Here is an 18,697-nt window from a genome sequence, read left to right as displayed (position 1 = left end):
TGATGTAGTGTTATATTCTGCAGTATAATAGGAAAAATCATTCAAACAGAACAGCCTGCTGCGATAGAAAACCACATTGCACAAGGTCTTAGAATATTAAAATGAAATCGGAAAGGAGAATCAAGTCATCTCCAGTATGGATGTTTACAGATCAAATATATGTTTTCTGAGTGAATGACTCCAGCTACAGCCCTTGAATATGTAATTGCGCTGCACATGATTTCATAGGTAAGGTTATTCTGTACCACTGTTCCCTAACCTCACTCACTAGTTTATTTCATTTTTTTTCAGTTAAAAATTTTAGTTTTCGTAATAGCAAAAGCAGTGTTTGTGGAGGAATTTTCTTACAGACACCACATTTTTTCACCTGAGACAGATATGCACTCAGGCCCGCGAGTCTACTTTGTTGACAGCTTAAACAAAAATGTTTCATCCTATTTTTAAATCATTAAATATGAAAGTGAGAAATTTATTGCCTCCATCTAAAACTATGAATTTTTACAAGCTCCTTTGTCTTGAGAAATGAAGCGAAAATTCAAAAGCAAATATTTGTTAAAATGCACATAAATTACAAATACAGGACTGTATCACTCTGTATTGACAACTCAGCTGTTTTGTAGCTTTTACTACATATGAAAACAAACTTATTAAGTTAATATTAAATGTGAAACATTTGAGTTGTGCAATAGTTTATTTGGCAAATTATTTTTCTCAACTTTCTGCTGCTTAGCATTTCTAACTTCAGTGGTGCCTCAACAGATACATTTACAGCTTAAACAGAAGGCTGGAAGACTATACAAAACAGGCTTGCTGACTTCACCTTGGATACCAACAAGGAACCAGTTCACATATTTTTTCTCATTTGTGAACAAGTGTGGATGAGGAAAAAACTTATGCCGTACATTTTGTCCCGTCTCAACAAGAAAGTGCACAATGGCTCATATGAAAGAGAATAACACCAACTTTCCTTTTTAGCTGCAGCTACAGTGATCTCATAACTACTATTATAATGAGCCTAAAATCTAGATTCAGTAATTCACCGATGATAGTCATGATGATCTGCAACCTGCCTAAGCAAGAAACATCTGCAGGATTTCTACACTTAGCAGCACTGGATTCTTCTTCACAAGGTTCCTCCTTCTGGCACTGCAAAGGAACACAAATAATCAATAATCTCTTGATAACCCCACCTCCAATAGTGCAAGCTCCAAGTAGATTCACGATATTAATGTGGTTTCCAAGGTAACTCAGCACTTTAAGCTCTGACATCAAGGCTTCTCTTTCTGTTAAATGGGCACTTGCTGCAAGGCAAAGCACAATGTTCAGTACGTAACACATTGACCAGAAGGAATGAGAAGAAATTGTACGGTATATTATAGCAACTTACGTTTCAACATCTTTACTGCTACTGTCATAGCAGCATCAGATTTAAATAGGCCATAAGCAGTGGCTTCAACAACTTTTCCAAAAGCTCCAGCACCAAGGGTTTTACCTAATAAAGCAAAACAAAGTATTCTGTAATGACTTGGAGTACTTCTTCCTGAAGGGTTCAACAATTTATTTTATGATACCAAGGAAACTATTGCAGATACACCAGCTTGCTTTTTGTCCCAAGGTACATATGAGCAATTACCCCTATTTGCATTATCGCACGTCTTTTTGACAAAATCTTGCTGTGTTTGAGCAAAGTCTCATATGAGACCTGAAGGTTTCACCTTGCAGATTAAGTTAAATAAATCTAAACTAACCGAAACTCAACCGGTTTCTAGGAAATTCCCACTTGTGATCATAAGGAAGTTGCGTTGGGTCTATGTAAACATAGTTGTTTCCATTTATTTCTTCAACAACTTTCCACTGAACTTCGTATTTGGGTTTCTGGAAGGGAAAGAGAACGGCTGTCACTACCAAAACCTACTACACAGGCAGCTCACACACTTTCATAACTCAGGCAGAGAGGCTTCTGATTTTACCTGCAAATATATGTACACCAAGATCATGACTATGATGCACATAAGTCCTGCAGCGACTCCAAATGCGATTAGTAAAGGGGTGAAAAGGGTATGGGTACGGATTTGTTCTGGAAAGAAAAAGAAAACATTCTGCTTAAATATTGAACAAGAAAGACTGTATTAAAAAGATTCAGGTGAAAATATTTGCTTTGTTCTTCCTTGTCAATCACGGTTTAGGTTTTGATTTTCCCAGATGTGCTTCAGGTACATCAGAATGGGTGATTCTGAATGAGCTGTGGGGGACAGAGTTGGTACGGAAACCATCCAGTTTATTGCATCGGGAGTCTCAGCTTCATCAATTCAGAAGGTGTGACACCAAGAAGAATTAATACACGGGGTTTGCATTTAATTTGAGATAATTTGAATTGAATGAATTAATTCGAGATAATTCTCAGTCAAGTTACATTAAAGAAAGCAGCTTTTTATCTGAAGTCCTGATTTCTTCTCTTTTCCACCCTCAACTCCAGTACGATCTCTATAGCACAGCCTTTACAAGTAGAGATTGTGCCAAGTAGTGAAGAAATATTCCAGTAAAACCCATCTGCCCTAAATCTTGCTTATTTGTTTATATGTTATAGCTGGGTGTAACACAGAAAAAAAGAAGCAGCAGAACGTTTGATTTTGCAAAGAAGAGCACAGATTTACGAACACATTTTGAGTCATCTATGTTCTAGAGCTTTTTTTCCACCTCACAAATACTGCTACAAAACTCATAAGCCCTTTTGAAGTATATTGTTGTTATTTCTTTTATAACAGCAGGGCCCTCAGGCTCCAGTCAAGTTCAGGACTGCATTTTCATGAGATACTGTAAAAACATTTAAAAATGCAATTTTTCCGTGAAAAAAAGATGGCCTAAATGGTAAAAAACAGAAAAAGACAGGAAAAGAAACAGGGAGAGGGAGGAGGAAAGCCAGTGTAATGCTATAGGTGGTTTGCCCCTGTGCTGCGGAGACCGAAGAAAACCAGCTAACTACTGTCCTTCAGATCTGGAGCTGTAAAAAAGATGATACTGGAACACCCACTGAAAAATTAGAGCGATGCTTTGGCAGGCAGAACACGCAGTGTAATACGTTATCATACGCTCAGTCACATAAACTTTCTTATGGCAAAGGTAACACGCTTAAAATATAAATCCCCTTGCAAAGGGAAGAGCTGAACGGCACCCACGTTTTATGGTCTCATTCACTCCAGCTGTTACCTTTAATAGCAAAGTTGAAGAAAGCAGAGCTCCTGTCCCCGTTGCTGGAGGCCTCGCAGCACACGGTGCCGGTGCTCCTGAACATGCTGGCATTAATGGTGCTTTCCACCAGGATTCGTTCAAATGACGGCACTGATGAGTTTGCATAACTGACTTTGACATCCATGGGGGATATTGTCGGTGAATCAAAACACCTGGGAGAAACAATACTGACAGTTATGTGCCATGAAAAGCTACCTGCAATAGATGACAGGTCCTGCTGTAGAGGCAGACAGCCGCTGTCAGACCACCAGATAACTAAATCACACTGCTTTACAAAGGAATTCAGGTGAAGATCTTATCCTTGATACTTAGCCCACTCACGATGTCTCATTGTCTTGTATGTAGTCAGTGAAGTGGATAAAAACATCAAGCCTGACCCAACTGGACACCATGAGGTTTTGGTATTCGCTTTTGGCTAGAGATATCTACTGGTCTGTAAGTCCACTGTGGGCTTTGTACTGTTCAACGTGCATCTCCAGCTTTAGCTTCAAGCAGTTGTGGTCTATTGAAAACTTTGCCCAATCACCATTTTACTACAACACAAAAAAATTCTGTGATGTACGTACAACACCATGAAGCTTATAGGTAGCCAGAAAATAGCCAGTTCTGTTCTCTCGAGATGTTGAACACATGGTTGAAATTTAGAAAAGTATTATTTAAAAATATTAGGGAAATAACAATTATTTTAGGCATAAAACAAATTATACAGGTGAGACTCATGACTTGCTAGTATGAGATGTACAACCGTGGTGGAAGTCAACCAAAACCTTAAAACACACTTCACAGATGCCCACTTCACAGAATCACAGAATGTTAGGGATTGGAAACGACCTCGGAAGATCATCTAATCCAATTTCCCCCCCAGAGCAGGAACACCTAGATGAGGTTACACAGGCAGGCATCCAGGCGGGATTTGAATGTCTCCACAAAAGGAGACTCCACAGCCTCCCTGGGCAGCCTGTTCCAGTGCTCTGTTACCCTCACTGTGAAGAAGTTTCTTCTCAGATTTAAGTGGAACCTCCTGTGTTCCAGTTTGTATCCACTGCCTCTTGTCCTATCATTGGTTGTCACCGAGAAGAGCGTGGCTCCATCCTCGTGACACTCACGCTTTACATATTTATAAACATTAATGAGGTCACCCCTCATTTCACAGTGAAATTCTACAATCTTTTTAGAAACATGGTAACCAGACGCAAGGTTTTATCCATAATAACTCTGGACTTGTTTACTTGTCACATGCTTCAAGTGAATAGAAATCTAATTACTTTATGTCTTGAAAAATTTTAGCATTACACAATAAAACAAAAGATAACAGCCATATTCACAAGTGATTCTGTGATTGTCATTCTATGAAATTGCGCACAGAATGTGTGTAATTTGGGGCCAAACCGATAGAAACCGTAGCTAGCCTGCAGCAGAGAGAAAGTTTGACTGTTACTTTTCTGCAGCAGAAAATTATGGGTATTCCCTTATCAAGGATGGAATGCAAAGAGGAATAATGAAATGTGCCCCTGCCTTCCCCCTAAACCACTGCAAATAATGCAATGTTGAAAATTATTAAAACAGTGATGCAATGTTTGAACGTAACTGTTACCGAGTCATTTTGTGTTCTTTATTTTTCATTATAAATTGGTTGTGTCACATCTAGAATAACCTTTGGAGACTTTGGTTTACTAAACTCACCTCTGCTCAGTTCCTGGGCAAAAATACCAGTATATGGTAGGGGCTGGGAATCCAGCTGCGACACACTGGAGAATACCATTGCTAAGTATATCCAGAGTGAGAATCTCTGGTTTTGCTGCAACAAACAAAAATGAGAGTTATACATCAGGGGAACACCGAATTTGCATTGCCATTTGCTCTTCACTTTGGCAGCTTGTGTGTATCATTGTCAGTGGAATTACTGAGGTGAACAGATCTCAGCATGTTCAAGTGTGTCCAGTTCTGACTTGGTGTTCTGCAAGCACTGACCACCTGTGAAAACGTCAGTTCTTATACTGAATGCTTGGGGCTGGATTTCAGAAGAATCCCTTACCTCCACTGAGTACTTGGTTTGATGATCCTAAACCAGCAAAGCCCAGAGTTTAAACAACCCAGAGAAGTGTGTGCTTGGAACAACAGTGCAGTTCCCGTTCCTGCACAGCATGACTTTACCCGCCTGTACAAAGGACAGTTTCTTCACAGTTACAAGCGTACTAAATCTGTCAAACCACATCTCCCTTACATCTGCCCTGTGTATTACCACTGCAGCCAGAAAAGGAACTACAGTGCAAGGCAACCGGTGTAGACAGAGTCCCCACAGAGGACATACATCCCTCTAAGATACCGCTACCGAAACGCCCTACTGCCTAACTCTCTGAAACACTGCACACAGAGGAAACCAACATTTTGCTGAACATATTAGCTTTCTAAACAATTTGTGATTGCTTTGGTAGTTTATAAAGCAGTCTGGCCAGACGATGCCTCCCACTGCGTCCTGCACCGGAGCTGGTCCTGTGCAGAGTTCAGGAGCTGCTGATTCAAGTATGGTAGGAAACCAAAGCAATCTGATGGACTTTACAGTCATTAGTCAAATGTCATTGGCTTCAGCCAAAGGCACCTCCAACACAGTTCTGGCAAACACTAGCAAGTTTTTTTTCTCAGAGAAATTTGAATTAGAGGCCTTACTTCCCACAGCTACCTTAGCTTCCTTGCAAAATTACCCCCAAAAATGTCAACAGAAAAATAACAACTATATTGCAATGAAGCTGCTCACCTGACAGATACAATTTAAGGCTCCATTACCGGTTAATACAACCTTACAGAAACGTAAGATGAACTTCTAATACTCTAGAAAGTAGTGAAAATGCATAGACTACAGTGGGAAAATTCCAATTCATTTCACATAAAATCCATGTCAAAGACTGCACGGTGTTAGATTGAATGAATATTCTACTTGCTGATTAAATTAGAGGCAATAAAGCACACGTATATTCTCAATCACATAGCATCTCCTCATGACTCATGTTACAGGAACCAAATGTTCTTTCATTCCTAAAGCCACATGTTGTGTTTTATGCAAACCACCAAGGACTAAACATTGTTGCAAATGTTGAGACGGATTTTCAGCATTACTCATTTGGTGAGGAACTTTTTGAGAGTGCAGAGCATCTCATTCATCCATTTCAGTGCTCATGGAATACACGTAATCCACATTTCCAAAACTCCTGTCAAAATGGTTGGATTGTGAAATTTCAAATAGTTAATCTACTACCCATGTGCAAGCAATTTGTTTAGGCATATGCTATGTTCTAGGCAACATCACAACACAATGTATAATTCAAGAAATTAGGTGAAAAGTCAAGTATAAGAGGAAAATTAACATTAACGCCTCTCAGAAAATATTGTGCCAGATTTGGGCTGCATCGAACACTTTGAGTAAGAGAGATGAAAATGCCCACATCAGACAGGCTTTTTCCATTATAAAAACCTAGTGCAATACAAGCATGTCCATGTGGACGACTCCTGCAGCAGCAGAGGGAGCTGAGAGGCCAGGCAGGGTTAAGGCCTCCAGCAGCCCAGGCAGAGTGGTGCAGCCCTGGTGCCACAGGACACAGCAGCCTCAGAATGGCTGTGACACCCCTGCGGAGGCGCTTTGATGTGGCTACGGGTGTGATCAGCCTCTCTCCACCAGCACAGGGCACTCCCAAGCCTCCCTGGCTCAGAGAAATTAAAGAATGTGTTTCACTTGTGGCAGCAAAGAGCCCCCCACAGCTCCAGACCCAAGGGGAAAGAGGTGGCTGCCACCACTGTCACCCCAGCTGAGAGTCCCAGCACCTCCACCCCTTTCTGGGAGCTGGAGCTGCTTCCTCATTGATCAGTGTAGGTGCTCCAGGGGATGCTGAAGCAAAGATGGACTGGCTTTGGCAAACAGAGGCCAAGCAACCACCAAGCATCCCCTTTAAAAGAGATTTTAATGTGCTAGATTTTATGACTTTCACTGCCTAATCGCCCCTGGTATCAGACAGGCTCTTCATGACTATATTTTGCTTACTGTTTTGGCTTGAACCCTTTAAATATTTTATGTTTCATTACATTGCTTGGCATATATGCATATTGTCTTCCAAAGTCAGTCATTAGGTGTCTTAAACTTCTAATTTCACTAAATGTATTAACTTATTTTCAGCTTTCATTAATGTTGATTTTGAAACATAGCGAAGATGGTTTCTCTTATTTAATAGGAGGTTACTCCTATTTTATCTCAATGCTCTGTATAATAAGGTTGTGCACTTAATTGCTTTCTATTACAATTTCCTTTTCTTCATCATTAACAAAGTAAATGTCTAAAAAGTAAAACTTAATAGGTATTGTCTGTCATCACAGTCAAAGAGAGAGGGCTTTCCTTCTAGAGCCACATTTTCTGGATCAGAATGAATCTTTTTACAATAGCACAGTGAATTCCTGTTTGTTCACTGTCTATTCCAATGGCAGGAAAACCACTGAGCTTCACCTATAACACGGTGATCAGTTTTCTCTTTGCAGCATGAGCCCCAATTGCATAGGTAATATTTTGTTGACTATAATTAAGCCCAGATATTATTCTGCACTAAACTCAGACACCACTTGGAAGATTCCTCCACTAATTGCTAGATGTACCGTACCTTGCCACTCTGGAGATTTCTACAATTTCTTAATTGTAACTCAGTTGAGTACGCTGCTTGTCAAGCTGTAATTTTCTTTTTGGCTCTTAATTTCATAGCTCCTTCCTTCCTTACTTTATGTCACATTTGCTATGACTGACTACATTATTTTTTTAAGCAATTCAGTATTGTTTCAGATTAGCATTTGCAATTACTAAATGTGTTTAAATCCGAGGCAAGTATTTCTGCACAGGGTTTTTCACGTCTTTCAGCAAATGCTTCAGCATCGATTTTTGTTTACGCAAAGACATTCTCCTGATTATGAATCCTGTTTTACCTGTTTGATTACTTTCTGCTGATTACTTGCTCGAGCCACACGTGTAAACATCACGAGCTGCATCTCAGCAATTCGTGTGAAATCCCTGCTGACAATAATGCCAGGTCAGCACGCATCAATAGTTCAGGATCTGACCCACCCACACAAGACTCTCCTTTGGCAGTTACTCTGCTATGTCAAATAATATGGTATGTTGTCATTCAGTTTGTGTTTCATACCTAAATGACGAGCATTTTACATGCCACTGAAAACAGGTTATTTTTCTTAAAAATGAACCCCTAGAAGGATCAATTGATTACAACTCTTTTCAAAAAGAAAAAAAAAAAAAAAAAAAAAACAAACAAAAAATATTTGCAGGAGCTTAGTTAAAGATCCAAACAAACTCTTTTTGAATCAAGTGTGTCAAATCCATCTGCTTCAGCAATGTCTGCAGTCCACTCATGGCTGCTGTGCATGGTAACCTGGGCTCTACTGAGACAGCTTAAAAGTCCTCACTGCATCCCTAGACTGATCTTACTAATTATAAGACCCATAGTTGAAGCAAGAGGGAAGAAGACTTGAATGCTGCTGGTTGCGCAGACAAGCCATTCCGAAGAACTAAGCCATCCATACCCCCCTCCCACCTTGGCCATACTGCTTCACCATGCTCTTCTTATTCTGGTTTCCTAACCATGACCCACAGGGGTTTTCAGCTTTTATCAAGTAGCAGATTCTCAAAAACAACAATACAAAGCTCTGCACTGAGAACTGACACCTGATGATGACAAAACTGCAGAGCCTGGCAGAGCTGGGAGGCCCATGAACAGCCCTTTGCTCCAAGCACACATATGATGCTCCAAGTGAGAAAACACCAGCCAGCATCATCTGAATGGAGGGCATCTTGGGTAATCTGCAATTTCTCTCATTCCTTCCCAGAAATTAAACTTATGACTCAAAAATTTGCTCCACTTATCTGTAAAATAGCAGAATTACCCCTCATGAGCGTAATCCACAGTCATACAGAAAAGGCATACAAATTAAAGTGACAACATCCACAGATGAAGGAAGAAATGCTGGGTTCTGAAAGGAGCCCAAGTGATATTTCTGGATGCAAAATATGGCACTGCTAATAGTGATGTTACAAATATTGACTTTCAGTGATAAATGAGAAGAATTCAGAAATTAATATCTAGGATTTTGTGCATCTGTGGAAGCGTCAACAGCCCTCTGCATTAGCCTATGCCCAGAGAAGAACACATTGCTGCTGACGCACAGCAGCAATACAGAACTGTATTTGCAGCACATGCGCTCACTTTCTATATAGTTCCTCCTGCTGGGCTTGAAGGCATCATTGTCTACCTCGCCTTAGTTTCTCCAGTCTGCGTGCAGTCCCCTGCTTAAGCCTGGCCTTTAGTGTCTGCCAATATTTGTCTGCTGACAGCATAGAATTCTCTAAAAGGATGGCTCTGCTAAGAAGGACAGAGTTTCCTGAAGGTTTCATTATATTCATTTCGAAGTTTAGCTTTTGTCTTGAAGAATGCTGTTTGCAACTGACAGCGACACTTTTTTAACAAGCGTGTCCCAAAGATGACAGCACATGCATTTGTAAAGCTATGCACGTTTCTTTAAAACAATGGAGAGCTATATATTATTATACAGAAGTATTTAGATGCCAAAAGGCACAAGTGAATAAATCTCTTTACGAGCTTTCAAACTCTGCATCCAACTCAAACGAATTAAATACATTTAATAGCTTAACTTGGTTGCCAAAAATGCAAATTATAATTCCTGTATACCCTGCTCCACCTTAAATTATCAAAGGTTTATGACACATGCTTATTTTTGAGATCATGTTTCCAGGTGCACACATATTTTTTTACCTGTATAAACTATCTAGCTGTTCTCCAGTAACCTCCAGAATACACTCAGTAGAATGTAAGGTCACGTTTGGTAGTACGTGGATTTGTGTAAGTACTATGCACTTTTATATCTTGATATTTCAATAGTTTTCCAGCATGTACTTCACTTCAGAAACCCTCTCATATGCTGAACCACACTGTGACATCTTGTGCATACATTATGTTGTATAAAATACAATGACTGTGATAATGAAATATTTCAGACTGTTCACTTTACTTACTTTTCACATAGACATTAAATGTTACAGAGGAGCTGGCATCAGAATTGGACACGAAAAATGTGTAAATGCCTCCTTCTGTTCCTTTTAATCGGGTAAGGTGAAGTTCACTTGTATAACTGTAATAAAAAAAATTAAGCATTACTGATGCTCATAACTTGCAGTGAACAGGGAATAGTTAGCATGCCAGCTTCTTCTGCAGATGCTGTCCATGCAGACACTCTTATCTTGCATTATGACTGCCACTGCGCTGCAGCATCCAAAAGTTCTGCTGTTCCCAAATGTCTACCCACGTGACAGCTCAGCACCAGGCTCAGACCTCGCACAGGCACCACCACCTGCTCCTGCTCTCACTGAAGAGGGAACCCAGATACACAACCCAGACCCCACATGCTGGACACTACGCTGGATTTTTGGAGGACAAGGGCTCAGGAGAGAAGAGCGCACAGCAGAAATAAAAGCATAAGCTTTAGTCCAGAGCATTGGGCTCTGTGCTGTGGTGGTAGAGGGAGTCTCTGAACACAAACAACTTTATTTCTTATTTAATGCTTTATTCTTTAATTCGTATTTTTCCCTAATGGGCAGGAACGAGATCCTGTAGGTGAGTCATGAGTTTGTGGTCCTCAGCTGCTGTGGTTAGCCCAGTGCTATTCCAAATCTAGGTTAGCAGACTTTGCCCCAGTTACTGTGGTAAACCACGCAGACTACAAGATCTTTTATAATCACAATTTTCTCGACACCTCCACTTTCATCTTTCCAGAGCAGACTCTAGTTTGCTGTTCCAAAGTGAAATCAATAGCACTTACAGTAATTCATATTACCTGTTATTGCCCACAGTCTTGAACTTGACGTAATGGTCTGATGAATTCTGTAATGTTTCGTTCATGTACATCCAGACTTCTTCTTTCGGTTTTGGATATGCCTCATATTCAACTGTTAAGTTTCCATTTTGTCCTGCATTTATATCTATTGTGGTATTCATTGTTGCAAACAAACGGACAAATCCTTTAGCTGATGGCCACAAGAGGAGAAGAAAAACAATTTCAGGGCCATTTAGAAGACTGTCAGTACTCTAACCACACTTAGACTACTTTCAAGATCAGTGATCAAACATACAACTGTGAAACAGGAAACCTTTTCTACAAAGCAGAACTTGAAACCTCATCTGCCCAAACCAAGATGACTAGCTATATATAGCAATGAAGCACAGGACTTAAAGCAGTCTTGAGTGCCTCAGCAGAAATAATTCCATCTTCTGGTGATAAATACCTTCTATTTGCTTTCAGAAAAGTGCAAGCCCATGTTTGATTCTACTCAAGAATTAACATTTTTCCAAAAATCAGAGTCACTAACTGTATGGTACAAAGGAAACGCTAAGAAAAGAGCAAGATAAACTGATCATTTGTGACAATTTACCAGAGTATTTAAGGTTTCTTTGTCAAGTGTAATTAAGAATGACATTACAAATTAAGCTATTGAAAACTGTAATTAGAGAAAAACGTGCTAAGACCACAGGCCTGGATAGCAATTGTCTTAAACTAAGGCATTTCTGTTCATCTACTGCTGCTTAATCTTTTATTTGGCAGATACCGTTTATCATTGTGCAATTCAGTTCCAACATATCATGTGGAGCAGCATCCTCACTGCAGTGGTTTTAATTTCTCTAATAAACTCATCAGCTTCAGGATTATTCACTTTGTAAAGACAAATTTTTCAGTCCTATTACACAAATTCATATGGGAATTATCAGTTTGACAGGCAGATTGCAATTACAATTTACTGGGGGAGCTTGAATTTAGACCAAAAGTCAATCTCAGATGCCTGCTTCTTCCCACTTTCTAGTAATCAAACTGCCATGGCCAGCTGGGCACCTGAGCTTAGGAAAACAAGCCCGTGGGGCTTGGTGAAAGCATATGGAGCTGCCAGAGCACTTAACAGATGCTTCAGAGAAGAAAGATTAACTAAATACACAGCTGGCAGGTATGCTCTAAAATGCTCTCCATCATTAGAAAAGCGAAAAAGGTTTTAAATCTGGAAACTGAAGATTTTTAGTTCCTTCACAGGGCTTTTTTTCTATTTTCTTTATAAACACAGGATACCCTATGCAACTGAGATTCAAAACTGGACTCGAGAGCTTGCAAATAAAATTTTATTATTGTGCTATCAATCCCCAGAACAGTTCTAGAAACTGTTTATGATCAGATAAATCAATTGTTAAAAAAGTAATTAGGAAATTTACCAAAAATACCCATTGTTTCTTGTAAACCTTTTGGCTAATATTAAAGCCACTGCAATTTAAAAACTGATACAATCCCAGGATCTCCCTGGTACATGCCATACACCATTTCCCAGAACGCTGGGAACTGGCACAGTTCAGATAAATATAGTCAGTTTGACAAGGAATAGTGAAAGGCATCCAAGAGACAAGAGATTTTTTTATTTTAAATCACGTTTGAGAGGGTGGGGAAAGAAAAGTATCTTGAAAATGAAAGACTTCAGCTTTTCTCTGGTATTTTTTATTAAATACAAACTTTGCATTTTACTAAACACAAACTTGTTATTTTATTTTCTACTTTTTATAATGCCGTGCTTTATTTTAGTCCCCAAACATTCCAAAGTCAATCACTTTTAAAGCCACATTTGCATACATATCAGTCCTAAGAATTTCTGTAGTTAAGAACTTCCTTCCTCTTACAATAAAAGCTTTTATATTGTTCCCCTTGGGTAAAAGATTTTCTTTCATACTTCACACCGTTTCATTCTTTTACATATGAATTTAGTCTCTCCTGTAAAAAGACAAGGAAAACATCCCCCATCACTTATGAGCCCTACCCCTTAGAATGGCAGAACAAGGTTAAGGGCACTCAAACCTCTACTGCTCTCATAAAGATCTAACCCACATAGGTCAAATACTTCTGTTTTCTTTAAGTTACTGGGGAAAGCCAAACAAGCAAGGTTGCAGCAGTTATCTGTGCAACAGAAAAACAGATTTGGAAAGGAAAAAGGATCCAAGGCTACACTTCCCTCAGTTACTACACCTTGAATGGTAAAGAACTGTTGCAGCCAATCACAGAGACTTCTTCAGAATGAACCTGTTAATTATACCGACGTGTCCTTAAATTGATCAAATAAACAGATTTCAGAAGCTTTAAAATTCAAAAGGCACTCTGTGTCACCCAAGTTAATACATAGCAGACTCTAAACAAGTCTGTTATTAAACAAGAGGAGGGATGGAGTTTGCTCACTGTTAAAAGACACGATCCAAAATCCATGGAAGGGATGGATAGTGGATCTGCCACAGGGGTGAACTTGGAACAACTTCATGCTGCCTACGCACACTGCAATGTTCCTCACTGCATTGTTTTAAATAGAGGTACATATATAGTTTTTACTATGTAAAAAAATCTTGATATGGCAATGTCAGTGAAATTTCCCATGCTTGGAAGGCAGGTATGAAAGATATGCTTCTGCTGCCAAATTACTTAAGCGTAGGGATAGTACCAGACAAAGGTAAATTACTTGCTTCATTAAGACTGGATTAAATTTAAAATTAAACCAGGAAGGATACGACAAACCAGAGAGATGGAAACACTGTTGGGTGGTTGTTCTAATATCACATTTCAATAGCATGCAAAGGGTTATAGAAATTAAAGTAGTCATACACATCACAACACTTCCTGAGCCACCTCATATGGTACCAGTCAGCAATAACCTTTTAATAAAGCAACTTCACCCACTGAGGTTTGGGGCAAAGGAGAGAGATGGAAGGGAGGGCTCCCCAGTGTTCTCATTTTCCACCTCCTGCTCTTAGAAATGTTGAGATTTCTACAAGAACTATTTACCTAGTGCTTTCAAGGTTACTGTGGCATTGGTTTTTCCGAAAGGGTTTTCTGCTTGGCATGTGAATTCTCCAGAATCATTAACTCCCACTGAACGGATGTTCAATGTTAATTTCCTTTCGTATCCATAATCACCCAAATTTCTGCTTTTGCTTGTAACAATCTGTCGGTAAAAAACAATTAACATCTAAAACACTGTGTATGCGGCATCTTTCCTAGATAAATTAAAAATAGAAGTAATTATAACTTTGCTATATTAATATTCATAGCTTTAAACCGGAATAATAAGCCAGCACGACAAACCTGTCACTAGAATCTCTCCATGAAAAACAAGTGTGTGATCAGCTGTCTTTGGGAGATAATGTCCTCTCCTAAGTCCTATCCCCTCCCCTCATTCTTTAGGTTGTTTTCTTCCACAAGAATATTGCAGGGGGGGCAGGGGAAGGGAGAAGAAGAGGGAGAGAGAGGAAGTGCCAAATGGGAGAGACCAGCCCAAGCCACAAAGCTGAAACTCTAATTTCTTCAAATATTTCAGTCCTATGGAGAAAAATGTGTTGGGCCCAAGGTCAGACCCAGCTTACTCTGGTTAAATTTCTAATGCTGACAAAGGTGAGGAACCAACAGAAGGTTTTATTTGCACTAATAACACTTCTAGCTGTAAGGCTTGATGCAAAATGAACACTGGGTCTTGTCTTTCCTAATGCTCAGAAGCTGCAGCAATTGTATAAAGTCATTGCAACTCTGAAGTGTGGTTCACCACCCAAGTGGTACCTAAAAGTCACTGAACTCTCTAAGGGTTGCAATGCTTTCCAGCACATGACAAGAGGGAATTTAAGGTGCTGGAGTTTCATTTTAAATGAGGTCTCTCTATGTCCCTATTCCATGGCATCTCCTCATTGCAGACACACTGCAGAGAGACCCGCTCATGGCATGCTCTGCATGGCATCCTTGCTCTGGAGCCCACTCTGCTTCTCAGTCCATAGCAATCTAGATTTATTAATCTTACAGGCAACTGGAAACTCCATTTTCCTTTCAAAGCATTAAGCATTTTATGACTCTATGCCTATGTATGCATGCTGGAACTAAAGAAAGAAAAAATGCTTTGAGGTGTTGACATTAGTTTCTGTGAGAATGCTTGGTGTGGAAAGACTGACAAATTTACACTGATTAATCCAAATGCAGACCTGGACTTGTAATTGTCTAGTAGAATTATTTCAATTCTTGGAGGTGCCAAGAGTTTCTAGATAAATTTAATTTTCTCAAGTCACTTTGGTTCCTCCTGAACTATAATAATCACAAATAGCAGTTTGGTTTGTATGGATGTGCTTGCTTATAATAAGACTCCTCGTTTTCAAAAGTGGTGATAACTTCAGTCATACAAGGAAAGTGGCTTGTTTTGGTTTGCTTTTTTCACTTTGACCTGTTCAGGACAAAATGTAATTCTTCATCTATATAAACATGAATTTCATGTATTTTGTTTCAGCACAAACTTTAATTTGACAGTCAATATTTAAAAGATAGCATCCCATGCTATTTACCAGAAGGGACAGAAAGGTCAAAATTATTTGGGCTAAAATATTTTCCTTGTGGCTTTTACTCATAAAATGAAAAGTGATAAAGCACAAAACCTTAAAGGAAGACCCTGATTTCTTCACACTGTAACAAAGAAAAGGGGAAGAACAATAGAATAAATTAAATTCTCAGATGAAGGACTTGTAGTTGGCCTTGGCACAGGACCAAAAGCCCCATCTGCATGTCTCATGTCTTCATGTCATTTAGACCTTCTCAACCCTTGGAGCTGCAAAGTGGGATTTCTGGAGGAGTGAGCACTTAGTGAGAGCAGCTCTGCCAGGGATGGTGGATTAGCCAAGCATGGCATACCCAGCTCCAGGGAACGGGCCTCCTGTTCACAATATGCCCGAGGAGATGTGGTTTATCCAAACATCACAGCATCACAGAAGCCTTTTTTTTCCATACACATATGAATGACGTATTCGGTCACTACCATTAGCAGTAAAAGACCAGCCAATTAGCATGGGGATGTAGACTGCAGGAGTTACTAACAGGTCATCACAAGGGCTTTTAATTCATTTAGATTTCGGGGTATACCCAGAAGACCAAGAAACATCTTTAAAAAAAACCCAAAGCCTGCTGCTCATTTCAAAGGCAGAGCTGGCTGCACGGTAGCTGATCAGAGGATGGGATCTCCCTGCCCCGCATCTGCAGAACAGCTGTGCTGCTGGTAACCAACTCTCATGGAACACTCAGCATTCCAATAATTTAATTTGGCGATGCCAGGCAGTAACTTCAGCCATCACTACAGACAGAAGCCAGTTCACCGGTTCATTTTTCAGAAGTTTCCCAGTTAGTGAGGCACATCATGTAATTTAAATGAATTAATCATTCCTGCGAATGCTTACTACTATTCCTGTCACATACAATCCCACGCTAATTAGCAGGTATTTTACTGTTAATGATAACGACTAGAATATGTAATTTGCAGTCCATGTGTTGATACTTGCAGTTCCCATTGATTGCAATGTGATGTGTAGGCACTCGGTGCTTCCGTATTTAGGCAGCCCAACAGAGGTCACCTAAACTTCACATTGAAGAGCCTAACTTTAATTTCTGTTTGGGAAGAGAAGCCTATGCAGATGCTTTTCCTCACAGCCCCCTGCATGAGCACCGGACAGTTGTTGCTGCCCCCTCACCAGTCTGTGGGATGTGGGACCTTGGAAACGCAACAAATCCAGACCGATAATATTATAGCATCAGGTGCCCCAAGACAAGCATGCAAATGCCTATAGAGAGTTTGTGCACTGTGCTGAGGCATTTGTGATACCATTAAAGGAACTCACCCCACTTTTGTGAGAAATCCAGCTGGCTTGTACGCTGCTATCCACATCTGTGATTACACATGTAACTTCAAATTCTTCCCCTTCTTTGAGAAGCTCATAGCTTTTGGATAAGGTGATGACAGGAAGAGTTTTGTGAACTAGAAAACAATTTAGAAGTGGGTTACTTTTCATTAGTTTCAGAGCTTCCAAGGGGGAATAAAAAATCAACAGTCATTAACTTTCCAATAAGATTTCAGACCTTTGAGAGGTATTCAAATTTCTTTAACATATTACATAGTTGTTCCTTTACAACAAGCACGTTTCTGCTTCAATCTCCCTTCAAATTACACTTAAAGGTAGATAATACTTGTTAGAGCTTAGCAGCTTGCGCAAAGAAACCTCAACGCTGTTGAACCATCAATGAGATGATTCATTCCATGACAGTGATTAAAAAGTTGCACTCTGGAACTGAAAACACAGTGAGGATCAGCAAGTGAAGAACTGCAGCCTAGTATTAACTGCAACTTCTAATTACACATTACTACAGCTGACAGGTCCCTGAAGAGCCCCTGACAGACAGCCTAGAAGGACAGGTACAGCTCAAGGACTTCAGTCTCTGAAAGCACCAGAATCTCTGCTCACAGTGATGGTTCACAGAGCTGGCTGGAGCCAAGACCATGGACAAGTTCATCACCCAAGAAGGAGGTGGTTACAAGCAGCCATGGGCTAGCTGTACCCTTGTTCTGCTTCAGGGTGTCTTTTCTCAATAGTCAAGTGTATTTGAGGATTATGTGTCTCTTATCTCTGCAAAAATCTTCAGCTCTTCCTCTGTTCCCTCCACAGTCTCTTTTTACATTTTCTTCATAATTTCTTCAAATTTTCCTCGTTTACAAGACTCAAGTGAACTTCCCACTAGGACTTTTATGCAGGAAGACTCACTTTCAAATTATAAATGCAACATACATCAGATAAGGCCTTCCAGACTCTCTTCCTGCCTCTGACACAGGCTTTGTAGTTTTCTTAGGTAAATTATGTGAAACTTAAGAAAACGCCACGCTTTTCAGCCATTCATACTTTAACAATAATGTTTTCCTCATGTTCTACAGAAGAGAACAAAGAAACATGTTTGCTCTCTTCAGAGATAAAGGCTCACATAAAAATTCCCCCCCGGCATTCAGCAGCACCCAAGAGACAGGAGGAAACTGGTGCAGAAGGCGTGCTGTGTTCTCACCCGCCAGCAACATCTACAGACAATCAAAAAAAGAGCTGTAAGGCCATAAGGTCCCTCATTGTTTTGAGAAGGGTGGACATGAATACTCCTTGTGCTATCGTAGCAGGGCTGGTGGATGTCTGAAGACACCCGCACAGCTCCCTATTTCATGGATGCCTGTCTTTCTGCACCAGAAGCTCAAGCCTGAGGGTCTAAGCACCACAGTTGTCATTACAAAAACAATGCCCACCAAAGGGTCTCCAACACACATTAAGTCTTCAGCCAAGAAGAAGATAGGAGTTTTACTTGGTGAATGTGACAAGGACTGAACAGTACAGCACAGTAATTACAACACTGAGGATGACAATGCTGCTTTGCTGCTGATGACCTTCAGCAGAGGCTTCTACTTACTGCAGGCTTCCCCCCAGCTGAAGAATATGGGCAGAATGTCCAGGTCCCACTGGCCACCTACGACTGCCCACCATCTGTG

The 18,697-nt window shown here is 40.1% G+C and overlaps 1 protein-coding gene across 1 annotated transcript in view; it reads right to left on the bottom strand.

Annotated features, from left to right (window-relative positions):
- The window catches only part of KIT (KIT proto-oncogene, receptor tyrosine kinase), a 55,035-nt gene that overhangs the window by 11,663 nt on the left and 24,675 nt on the right, over positions 1–18,697 (bottom strand). Inside the window, exons 4-13 of the mRNA XM_065060923.1 lie at positions 17,019–17,155; positions 14,164–14,323; positions 11,143–11,332; positions 10,325–10,440; positions 4,933–5,047; positions 3,208–3,401; positions 1,971–2,077; positions 1,749–1,875; positions 1,388–1,492; positions 1,191–1,301 (exon numbers count right to left, since the gene is read on the bottom strand). Of these exons, the coding sequence (XP_064916995.1) occupies positions 1,191–1,301; positions 1,388–1,492; positions 1,749–1,875; positions 1,971–2,077; positions 3,208–3,401; positions 4,933–5,047; positions 10,325–10,440; positions 11,143–11,332; positions 14,164–14,323; positions 17,019–17,155 (1,362 nt within the window). The remainder of the gene's footprint in view (positions 1–1,190; positions 1,302–1,387; positions 1,493–1,748; positions 1,876–1,970; positions 2,078–3,207; positions 3,402–4,932; positions 5,048–10,324; positions 10,441–11,142; positions 11,333–14,163; positions 14,324–17,018; positions 17,156–18,697) is intronic.

This window comes from Columba livia, chromosome 4, assembly GCF_036013475.1.
Source record: "Columba livia isolate bColLiv1 breed racing homer chromosome 4, bColLiv1.pat.W.v2, whole genome shotgun sequence".
Taxonomy (NCBI): Eukaryota; Metazoa; Chordata; class Aves; order Columbiformes; family Columbidae; genus Columba; species Columba livia.
Note: the sequence above shows the minus strand (reverse complement) of the source record. Positions and strands in the feature narration are given on the sequence as shown.